The sequence below is a fragment of the Pseudorca crassidens genome, chromosome 18, assembly GCF_039906515.1.
Source record: "Pseudorca crassidens isolate mPseCra1 chromosome 18, mPseCra1.hap1, whole genome shotgun sequence".
NCBI lineage: Eukaryota > Metazoa > Chordata > Mammalia > Artiodactyla > Delphinidae > Pseudorca > Pseudorca crassidens.
In genome coordinates this window covers 55,145,021-55,165,630 of record NC_090313.1, presented here as the reverse complement: position 1 = coordinate 55,165,630, position 20,610 = coordinate 55,145,021, and the positions used below count along the sequence as shown (strand labels likewise).

The following is a 20,610-nucleotide window of genomic DNA, read 5'->3' as shown; positions in this document are numbered from 1 at the left end:
CAATTAACTGTTACTCTGCTTAAAAAGTTAATCAAAAGCAGTTTTTGTTAGAAAGTAAAGAATACCGTTCCATGTTGACTACTGCAACCATTATGCAAGATCAACAACTGAGATCTGGTTTCAGGATGATGGATTTGTCATGGAAGAAATGCTTTATAGAAAATTACCAATTTAAAGTCTAAATTCAGTGACAAGATAGATATACTCCACTTAAATAATGCCTTTTATCTGGAAATGAGTTATCCTCACACCCTCAAATTATCTACCTTCTTGCTGGCGGGCATGTGGTAAAATGGGAGCCTTCATACACTGCTGGTGAGAATGTAAACTGGTTCAACCACAGAGGAAAACAGTATGGAGGTTCTTCAGAAAATTAAAAAATAGGTCTACTATACCATCCACTAATTCACATCTGGGTATATACCCAAAGGAAATGAGACTGGATTATGAAGAGATATATACTTATTGCAGCGTTATCACAGCTAAGTTATTCATAGCTAAGATAGGAAACGGCCTAAATGCCCATCAACAGATAAGTGGATAAAAAAAGATGTGGCGCACACACACACACACACACACACACACACACACACACACACACAATTCAGCCATGAGAAGGGAGGATACCGTGCCATTTGCGACAACATGGATGAACCCTGAGCACATTATGCTAAGTGAAATAAGCCAGATACGGAAAGACAAATACTGTATGGTATCACCTATATGTGGAATCTAAAAAAGTCAAACTTGTAAAAGACAGAGCAAAATAGGGGATGGGGGAGTGGAGGGATAAGACTGATGTTGTTTAAGGGTACAAACTTGCAATGAATAGTAAGTAAGCCAGAAGTCTAATGAACAATATAATGAACATAGACAATCATATCATACTATAATTATGTAATATGATAAATATTGCTATAATGGCAATCCCATTGCAATAAATGTATCAAAGTAACACACCATGTTACATACATATCCAATATATTCAATAAAAAAATTAAAAAGTAAAAAAAAAAACTACCTTCTAGTAGTAAAGTCACTTGATTTGTCCACACAAGGTTAATTCACTATAATTCAATTATATAAATAAACATGATTCATAGTTTTGACCATATAGATAAAGTGAACGGGGGTTATAATGCAACGCCAATTTTTTTTTTTTTTTGCGGTACGCGGGCCTCTCACTGTTGTGGCCTCTCCCGTTGCGGAGCACAGGCTCCAGACGCGCAGGCTCAGCGGCCATGGCTCACAGGCCCAGCCGCTCCACGGCATGTGGGATCCTCCCGGACCAGGGCACGAACCCGCGTCCCCTGCATCGGCAGGCGGACTCTCAACCGCTGCGCCACCAGGGAAGCGCCAACGCCAATTTTTTAAATGAATAGATCCATTTAGCCAAATAATTAGAATACATAAAAACTCAAGTGTCTCGGAAATGAACCGCTGACCTACGATAGAGCGAGGACTAGGAAACCCCAAGAGTAACACAGTTGTTGTGAATGGAGGTACTGAAAGATGAAGATTTAAAAGCAAAACAAAAGTGCACAAGCAAAAGTCCCACAGTCTCAATAGGGCTGGGATGTACAGGCAAAGCACTAAGAGTATACCGAGTGTACAACCTCTCTATGGAAACAATAAGAGCTCACTGAGCATGACCTCTGATGTTACTTTTAAAACATGCTGGCTCCTTTTTTACCTGACTCTAAGCCAAGCCTTTTCAAATCCTCTTGGTATGCTTTCAGGGCAGCTGCCTCCATTGCAGCAAACTCCTTTGATGCCTTTTCTTCTTCCTTTGCCTTATCCAGGCTTTTCTGTTTAATCTGAGCAAGACACATACAAAAGTGAAAGCTAGATAAAGGGCTGATATTTACATAGAGAAATTGGCAAAGAAACAAACAAACTAGATTACCTCACTGATCCTCCTTGCCACATTTTCCTTATGATTCTTTCCTCTTTCATGAAATTCAATGCTCTTGAAGATTAAAAAAAAAAAGAAGATACAAAGGAAAACTACACATAATGTTCACAGCAAAGTAACAGTAAATATATGGAACATAACAAAATTGAATTACAATTGGCAGAAAAGATAAAAATAATTCTAATGCAAATTGGTCCTTTTTATCAAATGATGCTAAGGAACTAAACCACATTATTTATTATTATGCCCTCTGACTACGTTTCCTTTGGTGCTTAAAATAAACTATGATGACCATATTAATAGAGAAATAGACAAGGTACCCCTGATGACTAATCTAGTGAATATGATTGTAAAGAGGACTCAAACAAGACATGAAGCCAAAGGAGGAGTGGAAAAAAAAATCTTAACTTCAAGAAACACCTCTCAACATAAAATGTCAAAACCGGCGAATCTCTAGAATTTGTACTGCTCTACTTGCCACATTAGGTAAAAGACACAGAGAATAAGCAATGATTCTTAGAACCTTATTCTTCCAAACTGCGAGAAAAGTAGATGTTAAAAAACTCCTCCTAAATTGTAAACAAATACTATTACTATGTGGTAATGGTACAAAATGTAAAACTTCTATGCAGGGCAACTTGGCACTATCTGTCAAAATTAGGCTGCTGTAACAGAGAACAAAGAAACTCCTTATATACTGATGATGAAAGAGCTCCAGCATATGGTGTCCAGTTTAAAAAAAAACAACTGTGATGCACGGCAGTGTAAACAGCATGCTACCTTCTATGCGTGCCGGAATCAGAACCTGTATCTATGCCTATAGAAACAATGGAAAATTTAAAAAGTGGTAACCTATAAGGAACGATGGTAAATGGATGGATGGGGACAGAGTTGGTGAGTGAATGCTATTACCTATTTAACAGCCAGAATGCTCCCTAAATTACAAATGTGTTGTTGTATGCAGTAAGAAATTTCTGGTAACTTTTCAAAATACGTTTTGTCAGTCAATTCTTATCTAACACATTTCCTGATTATTCTAAAGTACTGCTGTGAATTCCTCTTTAAAGTGTGACTTCATAAAGCAAATATTCATTCTCTATTTTTCATATGTTCGTTTCCTAAAGTTGGTTATATTACACAAAGAATATTTAAGGCCTGTTCAAAAACAAATTAATTTTGTTTCTAAAGGTTAAATCAATGTATATTAGCAATTCAAGAAGATGAAAAAAGACTATCCTAGAAGGAATTATTTACTCTAGATTGGTGGTCCCCAAACTTTTTGGCACCAGGGACTGTGGAAGACATTTTTTCCCTGGGGTGGGGGGTGGGGGGTGTTGGTTCAGGCAGTAATGTGAGTGATGGGGAGCGGCTGTAAATACATATGAAGCTTCACTTGCTCGCCCACCACTCACCTCCTGCTGTGCAGCCCGGTTCCTAACAGGCCGTGGACCAGTACCACTAGAGGCCTGGGGGTGGGGGACCCCTGCTCTAGATCACTCAAAAACACTGAATTGCTTGGATACTTCCAGGGAAGAGACTATCAGTGATTTGTGTAGCTTTTAAAATTTGTGGCATTTTTTTTTTTTTTAGGATGGCTAAGTCAAACAAAATAGTCAAGAACTTTAGCAACTATTCAAAAAGACAAAAAAAAAAAGCAAGACAAAACTGAACAGAAAAAATCCTTAAACTCTTTGCAGATAATAGTAATAAATGTCTATCAAAGAAACATAACACTGTTGAAGATGGGGCTACTGTTCTTCTGTGCATCCCACTCTACCAAATAATAAGGATATGAATATACATTTAAAAGATACCCTACCGTTTATGTACTATGTACATAGAGTATGACATGCATGAGATGGGGAAAAAACCAAAAATCAATGGTGCTTTTTGTTTCATGTCTTAAAAGCTGAATTTGGACCAAGACATACAGTAATAATGTGCTTAAAGGTTCCTATTTTCATATTCCATGACAAAGGTAACAATGTTCTTTCAAATTTAAGCATTTAGAGATATAAAGCTCTGCATCAAACATATTTAACTATCTCTAAAACAAAACATACAAGAAAAAGTACAATGTCGCTTCTTTCTACATATTAAGGGCTTTCTGCTTTTACTTTTCTTTGTATACGACAACATTACAAACAGCACCATCATAACGTAGGTGTTTCATAAACATTAATGCGATGACCCACGCAATGTCCAGTTCCTTAATGTGACTGAAGGGCCACAGAGAAATAATTTGGCTTAGTACATAATCAAATTTGGGCTGATGAAAAAGAAGGCGGCTCACAGCTTTCCTACAAGGAATGAAAAGACAACAAAAATTGTTCGATGTTTTGAAAAATCAAGAGCAATGTATATGAAACTGTTTTGTAAGCTCTGAGTTTAGATCAAAAAGGAACATTTCACATGAATACAATATTATGAGAATCTTTAATAGAGAAATTATCATACAGGCCTATTGTCCGCTATCCAGCACTTGCAGTAATCACAGAATTTCTTTGGTTGGGACTTCCAGTAGTCTGCCCTGGAAAAGGAAAAACAAGTTTAAGTTTATTTACAATTTAAAAAGGTAAATTTTTGCATGATTTACAACTTCTTAAAAAGGCCAAAATATAAGCCTCTGCTACTGAATCTTGACTTGTTACACACAGCACCCTGCTTTATTATTTAGCTGAATGAAATCAGTCAACTGAAATTCTGTTGCCAGTAGAGTGGAAAAAGTCTGCAACGGATTTAAAACGCCCTTAAACAAAATAGCTTTTTAAAAAATGCCTCATTTGTTACTGTCATCAATGTGAAGAAATAAGGAACATCCTGGAGAAGATTATCTATTCTTTCCATTCCTTTCTGGCATTTTTGGAGATTACTGTTAATTGAAACATGAAACTCATAAAGTTCACTTTAAATCAAGTTATTTCTACCCAAAGAACAAAACATAAGACACCTCTGGTGGGAGGCCGTGGTTCCTCTGAGACTATCAGTTAATACAGTTTGTTCTTGAGCCTCATGGCAAAAGAGAATTAGAAAAGCCAAAGGATCCCTCGGCCGGCAAGACCAAAAAATAAAAAATAAATTCATAGGCTAACCAAGGCTGGCCGCTTCTAGTAGGCGGAGGAGGCAGCGGTGGCCGCAGCCCAACCCTACAATTTCACAATACCCCACGGTTCAAGCGCTACAGAAACCAGAAGGATGCTCTCGGCCCCCAACCGTGTAGGTGGCGGGAGCGCTCCGTCGCTTTGCGGCGGCCGTCCAACCTCCAGGGGCCGCCAGCCTCCCTCCCAGAGCCCGTGCTCCAGGCCCCCAGGGCGCTCTGCGGGGTAGCATCCCCACCCCGCCCAGAAAACAGGCCCCGCCTGTCCGCTGCAGACCCCGAGCGAGTTAAAGGAGCGTCCGTCACGCCCCCCGGCCGAGGGCGGGGGGAGAGGGGTGGTGGCGGAGCTAGAGACCCGGAGGGGGAAAGGGCCGCCCGGAGAAACAAGACCTCGTTGTTTAGAGCCTGAGACCCGACTCACATGACAGGACCAGCCGCTCCGCGGGTCGCTCCGGGCCCGGCTGAGGCTCGCGTTCCCCACGCGGGACGAGTCGGAGCCCAGCTCACCGCGAGGCCCACCGCAGCCTCCGAGCCCGGACACCTCCCTTCTTCCCCCGGACCAGTGTTCCACGGTTCCCAACTACGGGTGCCCAGACGACTCAATCCGCGTTCGAAATTTCCTCTCCTTCCCCTCCCCCTCCAGGGGCGGTACTCCCGGCTCCGGAGAGGTGGGGTTGCTATAAACGGGTTGAGGTCACGGAGAAGGGGCGAAAGCGCGACGGGACCTGAGCTGAGAGACGGGAAGCTCAAGCCTCACGTCCCCGCGTCATCCCGCCTTCTCTTTTTTTCCCTGAGATCCAGAACCTCCACCCTTCTTCTAGGCTCGCTGGCTCGTGGCCGAGGAGCTCGCACGCCGCCTCCGCCCCGAACGCAAACAGCTGTTCCCAGAGACGTCGCCGCCCTCAACTTTGCCAACTAGTCCGCACGCACTTTGACCAGCAGAGCAGCCCGGACCTGTAGGCTGGGGGCCGTTGGCGGAGTTAAAAAAAAAGAGGTGAAACAGCTGGTTTCGGAGCCGAGAGTCGCTTGGCTCGGCCTTGCCTCAGAACTTTACTGAGGCGGCGGAGCGACCCAGCCCCGCCCCCCGGACGCCCGCGCACTCGGGTCGGGCGCGTTCCCTGGCTCGCGAGCGCGTGGGCAGCGGCGGTAGCGACTCGGGTGGCGCAGAGGCGGCGGCGGCTGGAGTGGCGGTGGGCGGTGGTGCTGGGGAACGGCGGCGTTTGCGCTTGTCAGGTGAGTCACCGCAGCTTTCTCAGCAGCACTTCCCATATGGTCTAGCGGTTAGGATTCCTGGTTTTCACCCAGGCGGCCCGGGTTCGACTCCCGGTATGGGAACGGTGTATCTCTTTTTAGAAGTGGACCGGGGGGACTAACTCATTTTTATTTCCAGTGGCTCTGGCTCTTTTTTCCTGCCCCCTACCCCAGGTGATTTCGTGGAAAACGCGCGTTCGAGTAGTTGTTAGTGACGCCGTGAACTGGGCTGCGGCTTTGGGAGACACGAGTGCCGCGCCGGGCGGGCTGGAGGAGCGAGTGTACTCAGGGTTCTTCTCCTCCTGCCGGAGGCTGGCGGGGCTGAGCTGCCGGGAAGGAGTTTCACTTTCCCCGGGGCCGCCCTCCCGCCCCTCCGGCCCCCGGCCGTCCCTTTCCAAGCGCTCGGGAGGTGATGATTAACTCTGGCTTCTCCTTATCTGTCCCCAGTGCCCCCCTCGGGCCCACACCCTCCTCCTCGGCCGGCCCCTTCTGACGGTCCCAAGCGAAGCGGGTCGTGTTGCCCCCTGCCCTCGGCGCCCGGGAGCCCGCGCCCGGCTTGGAGCCCCGTTGTCTCGGCCGGGTGTTGACTAGAAACACCCCCGACACAAAGCAGCCCCCTGGCGGGGGGGGGGGGCGCGGGGAGGCGCCGAGGGCTGTCCGGAGATCCTCGGTGCCCGCGGGTGCGCTCTTCTGACCGCGCAGCTGCCCGCGGCAGCCGGATTGGCCGCGTGTCCACCCCGGGCTCCCGCGGCGCCCGAGCCCCGCCCCGAGGCCGGCCTGCGAGGTCATCCCAACTTGACATCGGGGGCGCCGGCCGTAGTTCTCAGAAAGTACCCCAGACTCCGGAGCCACAGACTTGAGTGTTTCTGCTCGGGAAGGCCTCTGGGGAAGGGCGTCCGTCCCGTTCTCCGCCCACGTCCGCCCCCCCCCCCCCCCCAAAAACACACACACACGCTGTGGAGGAGAAAAATACCACTAGGATGAGATGTCTTTAAAGAAGAAATGTGACTTTCCAAAAGGGTCTAACGTTTTGAGCGCCGCGGATAGAAAATCCTGGGGTGGAGGTGGGGCTTGGAAGAGAGAAAATTGGCCGGAGACTGGGGAGGGGATGTTATAACAAAGTTTCACTGTATTTTTAAATATAGAAGCCCTGTGTTTATTACAAAGAAGGGGCAGCTGTGTCAGCAGCATGTGAGCTGTAAATGAAACAAAAGCGTTATCTTAAATGCAAGCTGAAATTAGAAAATGGGGTGAGCTCTGATGTTTAGTCTATTGGGCCTCCGGGAACAAATGAAGAAGGAAAAAGTGGCTCTTGTGGACGAGTCTCTGGTCAGTGCCATTACGCAGAGCAGAAGGATTAGTTGTTAGTATGTGCCTTCCCAAACTGTGTTTGATAGTTTTAACTGCACAGTGAATTTTGAACTAATCTGTTAATGTGGACAGTATGATTAAGGATGAATTACTTTCACATTGTAAATAAACTTCCACAACTAAAAATGTTTTAGATCATCTTCATTAGTTCAAATATTTGAACGTTTTCTCTACACCAAGCATCATCAGATAGTCTTGGAAGTTAACTGATGTTCAGGTTCTTCATGTTAGGAGGTTTTGGAGAGAATCCTGAATGGAGTCATATTTTGGCCCTTTTGATTAGCTGTATGACCTTGTGGTAGATCTTTCACCTTCTCTGTGCTCTGGGTTTAGAGCCATAAATTCTTGATGATACATACCACTCACAAACTTGAGAGTTAAAAGAATTGTTGAGCAATTCTTGTGTCGGTAATAAGAGTGGAAAAGTTTCATTTAAATAGAGGATTGTGTCATTGTTCAGAAACCATTTACTAAAGAATTAGGCCTGAGCGTGGAAGGAAGGAAAGATCCTTCTGCCTTAATTGCCTCCAGAAGAGCTTCAATCTTGACCTCATATTTTGTGACGACTTGGTATCAAATTGTGCTAAAATGGATGTGATTTTCAACTGAGCACCCGGTATAATTGCAAATAGCTTTATATATATTTGAGGGTATGCTGAGAGGAGTAGTTTGGTGACAATATATCTGTCCGAGACATAGACTTATATATTGTTGTGTACCAGGCACAGTTGGCTAGGGCAGCATCTGAGTTGCAGAATTCCTTCAAGAGCACATAGGTGAGAAGTCACTTCTACTCAGGGAAGAGGACTAGAGACCAGACAAGGAAGGGAGAGTGTTTGCCCTGGACCTTGAAGAACAGGTTGGATTTCTCCTGGTGGGGAATGTGTATCAGAAAGCGGAGGTTGGGGCAACAAGTGTGAGGCTGGCTAGTAGCCTGGCTGGGTAGGAGCACACAGTGCCTGGAGGGAGAGCCATGGGGGTCAAGTTGGGATGGTAAAAAGGGAATTTTAACTGGATAAATTTTGACTAGGTAACAAGTTGTTTTATGGCATTTATGTCACTAGACTTTTTAAAACATTTTGCGTCTCTTTGAAGAAACTAAATATAGCGTAATATGTAAAAATTTCTTTTTTTTATGAGTCAAACAATATAGAAACATGTAGAATATTTTGTGCCCATGGGTTTTATGTTTAGCAATTAGATATTAATTTTTAACCAATGGAGTGGAGAAAATTAACATTTAAAAGAATGAAATCTAGGTTTAGATTATGAGAATGATCTGCAACTATATTCTTACTGGAAATAGTCTAAGACAGAGCTGCTAGTTACTGTCGGTGAAGCATACACCTTAAATTGGTCAGGACTAGGTGATAACTTTGTAAGGATTCATTCATACGCTTGTGCCTTGCTTCCAAAACACCATTGGTAGTCATGTTTTACATGTTCTCTCTTGAGCCACAAAATAAAGTGATACTAAATGAGTGGTGTGGATTACCCAAATAGTCTCTTTACTATTTGTTACTATTAGGTGCAGCTAGAAGATGTACGACAGTTCAGTAAACGTTTGCATAGATGAACACCTGTACGTAAAGAAATGTAAGGGTTGGGAAAATGACGATGGCATTTTAAAATCCAAAGACTTTACCCTGGTCTCTGAGCCTAACATTGTCTAGCCTCTACTTGGGTCCTCAACGCCACCTCCTCCCTCCTCTCCCTTTTCATTGTACTTTAGCTGCACTGGCTTCTTGCTTTTTGTTCCTTGAATGTGCCATACTTGTTCTTTTCTCAGTCTTATGTCTTGCTGTTTCCACTGCCTGCAGTATTCCCCCTCCAGCTCTGCACATCTCACTCCTGTCAGCGTTACCTTATCAGAGAGGCCTTTCTGTTTACCCTCACTAGAGACTCCCTTTTCTGGTTACTGTCTGGTTACTTTATGCTGCTTTATTTTCTTCTTTTGCGTATCTGAAATAAACATGTTTGTTCCTGTTTATTTCTTGTCTTATTCTACTAGAATATAAGTTCCATGAGAGTAAGGATACTGTGTAGTGAGATCACTCTTGTTCTGTAAGAGTCAAACAGTAATGAAGAAGTTGGTACCGTCATAGGTTGCTGGGGGAAATGTAAAATGGTGCAGCCACTTTGGGAAACTGTTTGGCAGTTCTCTCAAAATGTTAAACATAGAGTTGCCATGTGACCCAGCAGTTCCACTCCTAGGTTTATACCCAAGACAGATTAAAACATGTCCATGCAAGAACTTGTACACAATTGTTTATAGCAGCATTCATAAGCAGAAAGTGACAGATAACCCTAATGTCTGTCAACTGAGGAATGAATGAATAGAATGCAGTGTACCCATACAATCAAATATTTTTTGGCAATAAAAAGGGATGAAGTAGTGATATATACCACAGCATGGATCAATCTCAAGAACATTATGCTAAACAAAAGAAGCCAGGTCCAAAAGACCACATTTTGTATGAGTCCATTTATATGAAATGCCCAGAATAGACAAATCTGTAGAGAAAGAGGATGGATTATGGTTGCCTAGGATTGGCCGGGGTGGGGGAGGATGACACGGGGGATGGGAAGTGATTGCTAATGTAGGTCCAAGGTTTCTTTTTAGGGTGATTACAGTGTCCTAAAATTACATTATGATGATTGTTGCACAACTCTGTAAATATACTAAAAAACATTGAGTTCTACTCTTTGTGTGGGTGAACTTCATGGTATGTAAATTATATCTCAGCAAAACTGTTAAAAAAAGATTGAGGCAATCAAAAATATAGAATATTTTGTCTACATTTTACGTTTATCATTTGGATATTAAATATTTAAAAATAATAATGGAATGATTTAACACTGCAACTCTAGCTCCTAGATAGTCCAGGAATGTAGCAAGAGCTCAGTAAATAACAGACGAAGGAGGTTGAAATATACAGATAATTACGATACAGTGCATAGTGTAATAAATGCTTAGAGGAGACTAAGCCAAGGGTTACAGGGGTTTGAAGGTCTCTAAAATGTCACATCTGGGTTTGTGTGAAGAGAATGGGGAAAGGCCTCTAGGAGGCAGCGTTTGAGATTGGCTTGGAAGGCTGCTTATGCTTTGCGGGTGGAGATGATTGAGCGGGAGACAAGGCTATAAGAAGGAAGCAGGCAGGAACAGAGGTCCCTAAACAGTTGCTAGCACATTTTGGCTGAGCTGAGAGTACAAATAGTATAGGAATGGACCAGTAGTAGTATAGTAGTATAGTGTAAGAGTGCAAGAATAGGCTACGGTCTGTAGCAGACAATGTCATTGCTGGCAGATCTCCTCTGATGTCTTTTTATCATCCCTCCCAACCCCTAGTGTGCTTCTGATGGCTCATACTTGGGAAGAGTTGTATCCCTTGCTGGCAGAGAGCTGGAAGTACCTGGGGGTTTATCCCCCTTCCCCTAATAGCTCTCAACCCGAGACTGTCCTGTCAGGAGAATATCTTCGGAGCAGGGACTTTGACTTTTCCCCCCGTTCTGTATCATCAGCACTTGGGGCAGTGCTTGGCACTTGTTGAGCATTCAGAAAATATTTGAATGAATGAATGAATGAATGAAAACCAGGAAGTTGCAAGGTATATTCAAAGTGAAGTTTATTTCCTAAATCCCCTTGACTCTTGCAGAGCACTTAGGAGATTTTGGAAGGTTGTGATTGTGAAGGTCCTTGAATTTTGGAGTAAGGAGTTTACTTAGCTAAAAGAAGGAATTTCTGGTAATATGATACGTGTTTTAATGAAATTAATTTGGCAGTAGTGTGCAGGATGAACTGGGGGATGGAAGGGTTGTGTCTGTGGTGTCCACACTGACCAAGGTTGGGGGGGTCTTCTGCAGTACAGTAATAATCTAACAACTCTCCTTGCCTCTAGTGTCTCCCTAAATAGGGTGGTGGCAAAAGAATATAAAGGATTAAATAGAAGACGTGCATTGAAGGAAAAATTTAAGATGTCAGGAGTATAAATACTCCGCAAAGAAATAGGGAAGTTAGGAAGCATAGATTTTTTTTGGAAAGGACAGACAATTTTTGCGATTGTTGGCCAGACAGTAAATTATTATTGCCCACCTGTGTGTGTGTGTGTGTGTGTGTGTGTGTGTGTCTTTTTGATCACTGAAATTGTACCTTGAATTCAGAGACAAAATTAAGACTGTGAGACTGCCACCCTGTGGACAATATAACTTAGAACTGAAATCCTCAAAAATTATAATAAAACTTGATCCACTTGAAATTAACTATTATAGAACTGATTATGGTTCTTCCATATTGGTATATGTGGTTATGCTCATTAAATAGAAAGTTGAAATTAGTTTTTTTTCTGAACTTTTTCTGGGGCTTTTAAATAAACGGAATTTAAATGAAATCAGTAGCTTTAAAATGTTGCAAAGAAATTCAGGAATGCCTTTTAGATGGCATACTTCTTTCTCTAGAAATTTCATATCAAAGAGTGTGTTTTTTAAAACATGGTGGCATGTATGCCTGTTGTAAGGTGGTGCCTTTTTCTTGTATATTTTATCCTATTTTATACATATGTCCTTGAGAGTTATATTTCTTGAAAAATATGTGAGGACTTCCCTGGTGGCACAGTGGTTAAGAATCGCCAGCCAGTGCAGGAGACATGGGTTTGATCCCTGGTCCTGGAAGATCCCACGTGCTGTGGAGCAACTAAGCCCGTGCACCACAACTACTGAGCCTGTGCTCTAGAGCCCGCGAACCACAACTGCTGAGCCCGCATGGCGCAACTACTGAAGCCCACGGCCCTAGAGCCTGCGCTCCGCAACAAGAGAAGCCACCACAATGAGAAGCCCATGCACCGCAACAAAGAGTAGCTCCCACTCACCGTAACTAGAGAAAGCCCGCGCGCAGCAACGAAGATGCAACGCAGCCAAAAAAAATAAAAAAATAATATAAACACTTGTTTTGAAGAAAATAAATATTTAAAAAAGAGAAAAATATGTGAAAGTGTACCCCATCATTTTTTTCCTCATAAGTGAAAGTGGCTTTCCCTTCCCATTTTTATAGAGTAGGATTCTATTGTTAGAAATTCACCATGCTTTGAAGAATTGCCTTCATTGTAGTTTTGTAAATAACTTGGCTTTTATTACAGGTTATTTATTTAGAAGGGCAGTCTGCTCACAAACTGGTAAACTAGCTTGAATCAAAATGAAATTGTGGGTGTGAAAAAATTGTTTGCTCTCTGCAACTCAGGAAATGGTTTTGTCTAGAACTCTGCAGAATAAAACTTTCCCAGCAGATGAGCTGCTTACAGCCTAATGTTGTAAATGGCTTACACGCTTGTTTTCCCTGAGGAGTCTGGAGGGGTGGGGTCGCCATTTAGCGCTGGAAGTTTGTGTTAGCGGTAAAGCAGAAGTGGGCTGAAGCCCCATTCTGAGATCACAGTCATGCATCCTTTCTGAATGTGATATCCAGGATGAGGAAGAGAACGAATGGCGCATCTACTGAACCCCTACCCCCTTCACTTTAGGGACCTTATGTTTTGGTCATGGAGAGATTTTCAAATGTAATGTTAATGGTTTAAAATATTCAAATATTTCTGAGTTATTTTTCTCAAAAGTGTAGCATGACAAACATGATAATAGACTTTCAATATTAGGTTTTGTTTAACCTTTTCAAAGTAAATAGATGAGATTGTGACTTTTCTGAACTATTTTTTCCTACATTTATATCTTATATTCCACAGTTGATGTATATGGTGTGATTTGAAGTAGACTATTAATGGTGAAAATGCAAATGCTTATCTAGGTCTGCAAGGTACATTGCCATATAAAAAACAGTATTATTTAGGTACTGTTTAAGGAAAGTAACTTTCAAAATACTTCATGGTCTATTTGCTCCTTTCCTAAGTATTGGGACAAAGAGCCAGTAAAATTAGAGGTATATTTCTGTTTTCTAACCTTCTTTAATGGTTTAATTATCATATCATTTTTAAAACTATGGAATTGAACTTATATAAAGACATTTTTAGCTTAATATTTAGCCTGCACTTAAACTTTGTTATCACGTGGTATCTGCCTTTTTAATGCTAGAATGGTGATTCTTTTAGGATTAATGGTAGTTAGTGTTCCCTTTTACTTTCCAAGCATGGGTTCATTTTCATAACTAAGTATAAAACATTTTGTTCTTTGAAAAATAATTCCAGCATAGATGACTTGAATTTTGATAATAACAATAACAACTGTCTCATGAGTTTTGTGTGTCTGTTGGGTGTGTGTTTACAAATCTTAATAGGTCTTTTATTTTAGAATGCAGACTATTCACTATTAAATAAATACCTTTGATTTCAACCTTTTTTTTTTTTTGCTTTATTTTAGATGTCTAGGGAGGTACTTAGCCTAGTGACTTCTAGATCCAGAGGGTCTTCTAGATAGTCTTAAATATTGTAGTTTAATCTTTTAATTTAAAGTTTCTTTTGGGTTCAAAATCCCAAGATCAGGATACATTTCTGATTTAGGATGTGTTGATATATTGCTTTGTGTGAAGCTTTTTATCTGTTTCCAGATTTAATTAAACACTTAATTCAAGTTTTCAAGGTTGTAATGGGATTTGTTTTGCCCCATCTGTGCTTATCACTGATACCTTCCTATGCCAAGGGACCCAGTGACCCTATTACCTGGGAAGGATGGGGCCCTGCCACCGAGTCATCCCCTGAGTAGGGCAGGCACTGACCCAGTCACAGAGCTGAAGTGGAAAGGAAGAGTATGATGGGAAGGGTCTGTCCCAGAAAACAGGTGGCAGGTAGGGGGAGGGGAAGCATCCTGATGGAAGGCCGAACATAGGCTTAAGGAATTCAAAACTTCTTGCAGGCAGTTGGCATCAGGAAATTTCAGATATGAGAGGGAATGCCTTTGCATTATTTATTCTCCCTGTTTTTTTTGCCCTTTCACATGAACCACAATTGTTTTTTAATTAACTGATTTATTTTTTTGGCTGCGTTAGGTCTTCGTTGCTGTGCGTGGGCTTTCTCTAGTTGCGGTGAGCGGGGGCTACTCTTTGTTGCGGTGCACGGGCTTCTCATTGCAGTGGCTTCTCTTGTTGCGGAGTGCGGGCTCTAGGCATGCAGGCTTCAGTAGTTGCAGCACGCGAGCTCAGTAGTTGTGGCTCACGGGCTCTAGAGCGCAGGCTCAGTAGTTGTGGCTCACGGGCTCTAGAGCGCAGGCTCAGTAGTTGTGGCGCACAGGCTTAGTTGCTCCGCGGCATGTGGGATCTTCCTGGACGAGGGATCGAACCCATGTCCCCTGCATTGACAGGTGGATTCTTAACCACTGCACCACCAGGGAAGTCCCCTGAACCACAATTTTATTGTCCCTTAAATCCTGCTTTGAAAGACTGTTTCTTCTTTTCTATTTTCAATACCTTCTAGAATTGTCTTTTGCTAGTTCATGGAACATATTTTAAGAGGGCTTTTTACAAGTTTGTAGGAAAAAGAAAGCACATAAAGTTTATATAAAAGTAAATCTGCCACCTCACACTCATTAGGATAGCTACTATCAAAAAAACCCAAAAAACCAAATAACAAGAGTTGGTGAGGATTTGAGGAAATTAGAGCCCTTGTGTTCTGTTCATAGGAATGTAAAATGGTACAACCACTACGGAAAACAGTTTGGTGGTTCTTCAGAAAATTAGAAATAGAATTACCAAATGATCCAGCAATTCTGTTTCTAGCTATATACCCCAAAGAATTAAAAGCAGTCTCAAAGAGATGCTGTACTCCCATGTTCTTAGTAGCATTATTTACAGTAGTGAAAAGGTGGAAGTAACCTAAGTGTCCATAAGTGGATAAATGGATAAACAAAATGTGGCATACACTTACATGGGAATATTTTTCAGCCTTAAAGAGGAGGGAAGTTCCGACACGTGCTACAACATGAATGAACTTGGAGAACATTATGCTAAGTGAAATAAACCAGTCACAAAAAGACAAATACTGCCATGATTCCACTTACATGTGGTAACTAGAGTAGTCAGAATCATAGAGACAGCAGTAGAATGTTGATTGCCGGGGGCTGGAGAGAGGAGGAATAGGGAGTCATTTAATGGATACAGAGTTTCAGTTTTGCAAGATAAAATGAATTATGGAGATTGGTTGCAAAACAATATGAATGTACTTGTTACTACTAAACTGTACACTTCAATGGTTAATTTTACCATAATTTTTTAAAAAGGAAAATTTGAATTTGTATTTGGATATGCAAATTGTAAGAGAGTAAAAAGCATCTGTAAGGAGATTGAAGTTACTTGATTTGGTCAATATTTAGATGCTTGGGATGTAACAACGAAAAAATCAGACAAGATCCTCATGAAGCCTACCTCTTAGTGGGAAAGATAGACATTGATTGAACAAGTAAAAAGTGTGTTTGAGTGTTACATGCAGAACAGGGAGACAACAAACGAGTAGGTGGCAAGGCGGCTGTAGTGAAAAGGCTTCCCTAAGGAAATGACATTGAAGTGGGATTTGAAGGATGGGTAAGCACTGGCTAGGAGAAAGAGAGGGATGGAAAGTGATGGGAGGCTGAGGGAGTAGCATTATGGAAATGCTCCAGAGCAGCAAAGAAAGGGTATTATGCTTTGGAAAATGGAAGAAGGTGCTGAGGGCTTAATGTGAAATGTGATGGGAGATGAGGATGGCAAGTATCAGACCATATAAGGCATTGTAGGTCATGTTAAGGATTTTGAGTTTTACCTTAAACAGAGTGGTTAGACATTGCTGTGTTTCAAGCCAGGGAGTATGGAGGTGAAATGGAGTGGAAGTAAGAAAAAAAAATGTGTCTTTTTATACAGTGTACCCTTTAAATGTAAATTACCTCCTTAATCTGGTGCTTGAATGTCAGAAGGAAAAGTGGTTCAGTTATGTTTATTCAGATGATATATTGGTTGCCAGTGTGGCCTGTTAATGTGGTAAGATGTACTTAAAGGGTGAATTTAAGGGAATTGTCAAGGGTAATTGAGTAGAGGCGATTTTTACCTTTATATTCTGACTTGTTAGTTGAAACCGTAGAAATGGATGAGTTTGCCAAAGGGAGAGTCTGGAGTGAAAAGAGGCTTTTCAACGGAAACTTTAGGACATCCAGTGTTCAGTCATGAGATAGAGGAAGTGGGGCAGAGAAAGCTGAGGAAGAGTAGTGCAGCATTGGGGGAAAACCAGGAATGAGACTTACGAGTCTAACAAAACAAGCTCTGAAAGTGTTAATTGGGTTTAGCCCAGTGTGGTCATTGACCTTAGTTAGAAGAGATTTAGTGGCATAGTACAGGCAGGATTAGATTTGATAGACGAGAATGAGTCAAAGAATGTGTGGGAAATGAAGAAATGGAGTATAGACAAATCTTTGAGGAAGGTTGGCTGTGAAGGGAGTGAGAAAGGATGGTAGAAGGGATTGAGGTGTATGTGACAGTTGGGGTGTCAAATAACGGAAGCTTTTTTTTTTAAAGAAAAGCTTGAATTAAAATAAAAATCTTCTTTAGATCTGTGAAATATTTGAAAAATGTATTACACACGTTGCTGATTCCCTAAATAGGATCTACTGAATACAGATGTGAACCCATTGACTTAATCTAGATATGGTATTGTGGGACTGTGTACACACAGGTGCAATCAGACCTGCCTGGTGAGGTACAAAGGTCTGTTTGTCACTATACTAATTTCTGGTCATCTGGGCAGTAAATATTGCAGAATCCGGAGTTCACTTAAGACCAACTAATTTGGGTCTTTGGTGTAGGACTCTGTGTGTGTGTGTGTGTGTGTGTGTGTGTGTGTGTGTGTGTCTTTAGATGATTCTTATGCATCTGTTTTGTGGACTGTCTTTGGAGAATCATCCCAAGAATGTTTTACTTTGAAGTCTTCTGAATCCTTTTTTTTTTTAAAAAAACATTTATTTATTTGTTTGTTTATTTTGACTGCGTCGGGTCTTAGTTGAGGCATGCAGGATCTTAGTTGCGGCATGCCTGTGGGATCTAGCTCCCTGACCAGGGATCGAACCGGGTCCCCTGCATTGGGAAGGCGAAGTCTTACCCACTGGACCACCAGGGAAGTCACTGAATGCTTTTTAATAGCTCTATCACGAGGATTAAATGAGGTATGTATGTCAAGCACTTAGCAAGGAAAGATTTTCATAACTTTGCCTGTATGATTGGAGTAGTGGTAGTGTTTTTGTTTTTTAGCATGAACCTAGCTTGATCTTTTTTCCTGACTGTAAGGGTAATACACATGTCCCCCCCGCACCGCCCCCCCCACCGTAAGTCCTTCTTTAGCCACTTTTCATACTTCTTCCCTCCTCCCTGCTCTCTAAGGGCCATGGTGCTTCCTCCTATTGCCTTGCCTTTGTTCACTCCTACAACTTCCTCTGCTGATAGTACTCTGCCCCAGCCTTTTACATGACTGCCACCTTATCATTCAGGTCTCAAAGCAGCTGTCATGTTTTCTGAGAGGCCTTCCCTTATCTAAAGTAAGTTTTCTTGGTCACCCTTTGTCACTTTGTTGATTTCCTTCATATGTGGGCAGGGACTATGTTCGAATTGTTTACTTGAGTCCACAGGTAAACTGACTATATCCTGAGTCTACAGAAGAGTGCCAGGCACATAGAAGCTACTTAAATACCAAATGTCACAGACGAATAATACAAATCATAAAAATTTTACTAACCGGCACAAGTACTGTTAGCTTTCAGTTGATCATTACTTCAGATACTGAAATGTGGACCATATATGCATAAATGTCAATTGTGCAGTGATACATGCTGTTTTCTGACTTGCATATTTCATGTAAATATATTGTGGAGATTTTTTTTTGGTACACTGTTTTATATAGATAATCATTCTTAACAGCTGAATAATATGGTACGCTCCATATAATGAGATATGGTTTCTGTAACACCTAATTTATTTAACAGTTTGTTTTCAATTTTTTACTGTTTTGAACGATGGTACTGAATTTCTCTCTGTATCTTTGTATATGTTATTTGTTTTGTTAGAATAAATTACTGAGACTGAAAAGGTACGTAAAGACCTTTTGGGGACTTCCCCAAAAGGGGAAGTCCAGTAGTTAAGAATCCACCTTCCAGTGCATGGGATGAAGGTTTGAGCCTTGGTCATGGAACTAAGATCCCACATGCTGCAGGGCAACTAAGCCCTCACGCCATAGCTAGTGAGCCTGAGTGCTGCAACTACAAAGCCCGTGCTCTCTGGAGCCTGTGTGCCACAACTAGAGAGAAGCCCGAGTGCTGCATTGAAGAGCCCACGCGCCGTAACAAAAGATCCCGCGTGCTGCAACTAAGACTGGACACAGCCAATAAATAAATAAATCTTTAAAAAATATAAATTAAATGGATTAAAAAAAAGACCTTTTGGTTGTGAAATTGCCTCTGGAATGCTATTCTTATACTCTCAAAAATAGAGTATGAAACCATTTATTTCCCCATACCCTCTCTAATCATTTTACTTTTTGCTAATAGGTGAAAAATGGTATTGTTTCTCTGCTCTGAGGTTGTGAGAATGAACATCTCTTGTATTTGGCCACATTTTGTGAAGTGCCTCTTCATGCCCAATGCCCATTTTTCTAATAAGAGTGTTTTTTTTTCCCCCCCAGGAAAAATCATTTAATATTCATTTGCCAAGCACAGGGTATATTCAATTTGTGGGTTAACACTTAAAAAATACAGACAAAAGGCAGAAAATATTGATTTTAAAAGAAGAAAAGGGGGAGGACATTTAAAAATCCATTTAAAATTAAAACTTTTCACAGAATCTCTAAAGTGGATCTAATAAATCCTGTGTCTCAGTATAAGAAACAGGCTTAATAAGAGTGTTTGATTCAATTAATAATAGTGTTTTCTTTCCTCCACATTTTATTATGAAAGTTTTTAAACATGCAGCAAAGCTGAAGTTTTATAATGAACACTCATACACCCACTATCTAGATTTTATCATTAACGTTTTATAATATTTGCTTTACCATACTTTTATCCTTCTATCTAAAGTAAATTGCGGGGACGTCCCTGGTGGTCCAGTGGGTAAGACTCCGTGCTCCCAGTGCAGGGGGCCTGGGTTCGATACCTGGTCGGGGAACTAGATCCTGTATGCATGCTGCAACTGAGAGTCTGCAGGCTGCAACTAAGGCCGGGCGCAGCCAAAATTAATTAATTAATTAAAAAAAAAGTAAATTGCAGGCATTAGCACATTTCCATCTAAATACTTTAGCATGCTTATCACTGACTATAGTTTCAATATCTGTTTACTTTTTTCCTTTTGAGGTACAATTTTTGTAAAATTAAATCCATGAATCTTTTTAGTTTAAACATTTTATTTCAATTTAAAACAATTGGATGTTCATTGGTCAACCTTTGAAGAGGACAAGGCTTTTTCTTTGAGAATGAGCTCACTGTTGCATTTCCATATTGTATTGCCTTTCTTATATATTGCCTTTCTTATGTATTGCCTTTCTTATTGGCTAAGATTTCTAGTTGGTTTTTTAAATGGAGCAAGAACTTTAGTTTTTGTAAAGCATTTGTTGAGTTTCAACAAATGTTTTTGCCTGGGTAAGCCAAACCTAAGACTAGGTTTTGTTTCTTTTTTCTTTTTTTTTTTTTTTTAAATTTGTCATATGTTCCCCCTAGTTTATCCTTTGCCTTACCTTTGGTTATGGTGCTTTTAGATTTTTATGTAGTCAAATGTCATTCTTTTCCATATCTTTTTTTTTTTGCTGTTTGTGTCATACATGGAAAGACATTTCTTACCAAATAGTATATAAATGCTTATATTTTCTGCTGGTCCTTTTTTTTTTTTTTTTTTTACATTTAAATCTAATTGGAATAATGTGATATAGGTTTTGTTTTTTTTAATGATTAGCAGTGGTTTGAAATTGTTAGTTAGCTAATACTGTCTAATGAGCCCTCTTCCATTCTGTGGGGTTTTTTTTTCCCCAGACAAAATAGGATTTAA

At 41.3% G+C, this 20,610-nt stretch overlaps 2 protein-coding genes and 1 non-coding gene across 4 annotated transcripts in view; 2 read left to right on the top strand and 1 right to left on the bottom strand.

Annotated features, from left to right (window-relative positions):
• WBP4 (WW domain binding protein 4) overlaps positions 1-5,588 on the bottom strand; it is a 32,604-nt gene extending 27,016 nt beyond the window's left edge. Inside the window, exons 1-4 of one of the 2 annotated variants that reach the window (XM_067713242.1) lie at positions 5,434-5,588; positions 4,373-4,445; positions 1,907-1,969; positions 1,694-1,817 (exon numbers count right to left, since the gene is read on the bottom strand). In XM_067713242.1, the coding sequence (XP_067569343.1) occupies positions 1,694-1,817; positions 1,907-1,969; positions 4,373-4,445; positions 5,434-5,435 (262 nt within the window). In that variant the 5' untranslated portion in view covers positions 5,436-5,588. Of the gene's footprint in view, positions 1-1,693; positions 1,818-1,906; positions 1,970-4,372; positions 4,446-4,865; positions 5,206-5,433 lie in introns of those variants that run through there. The other variant, XM_067713241.1, reaches the window with a different exon arrangement.
• A 338-nt stretch (positions 5,589-5,926) lies between these two features.
• ELF1 (E74 like ETS transcription factor 1) overlaps positions 5,927-20,610 on the top strand; it is a 105,192-nt gene continuing 90,508 nt past the window's right edge. Inside the window, exon 1 of the mRNA XM_067713239.1 lies at positions 5,927-6,245. The gene's annotated coding sequence lies outside the window, so the exon portion shown is untranslated. The remainder of the gene's footprint in view (positions 6,246-20,610) is intronic.
• Positions 6,276-6,347, top strand: TRNAE-UUC (transfer RNA glutamic acid (anticodon UUC)). Its single transcript has one exon. It is a non-coding gene; the product is annotated as a tRNA-Glu (tRNA).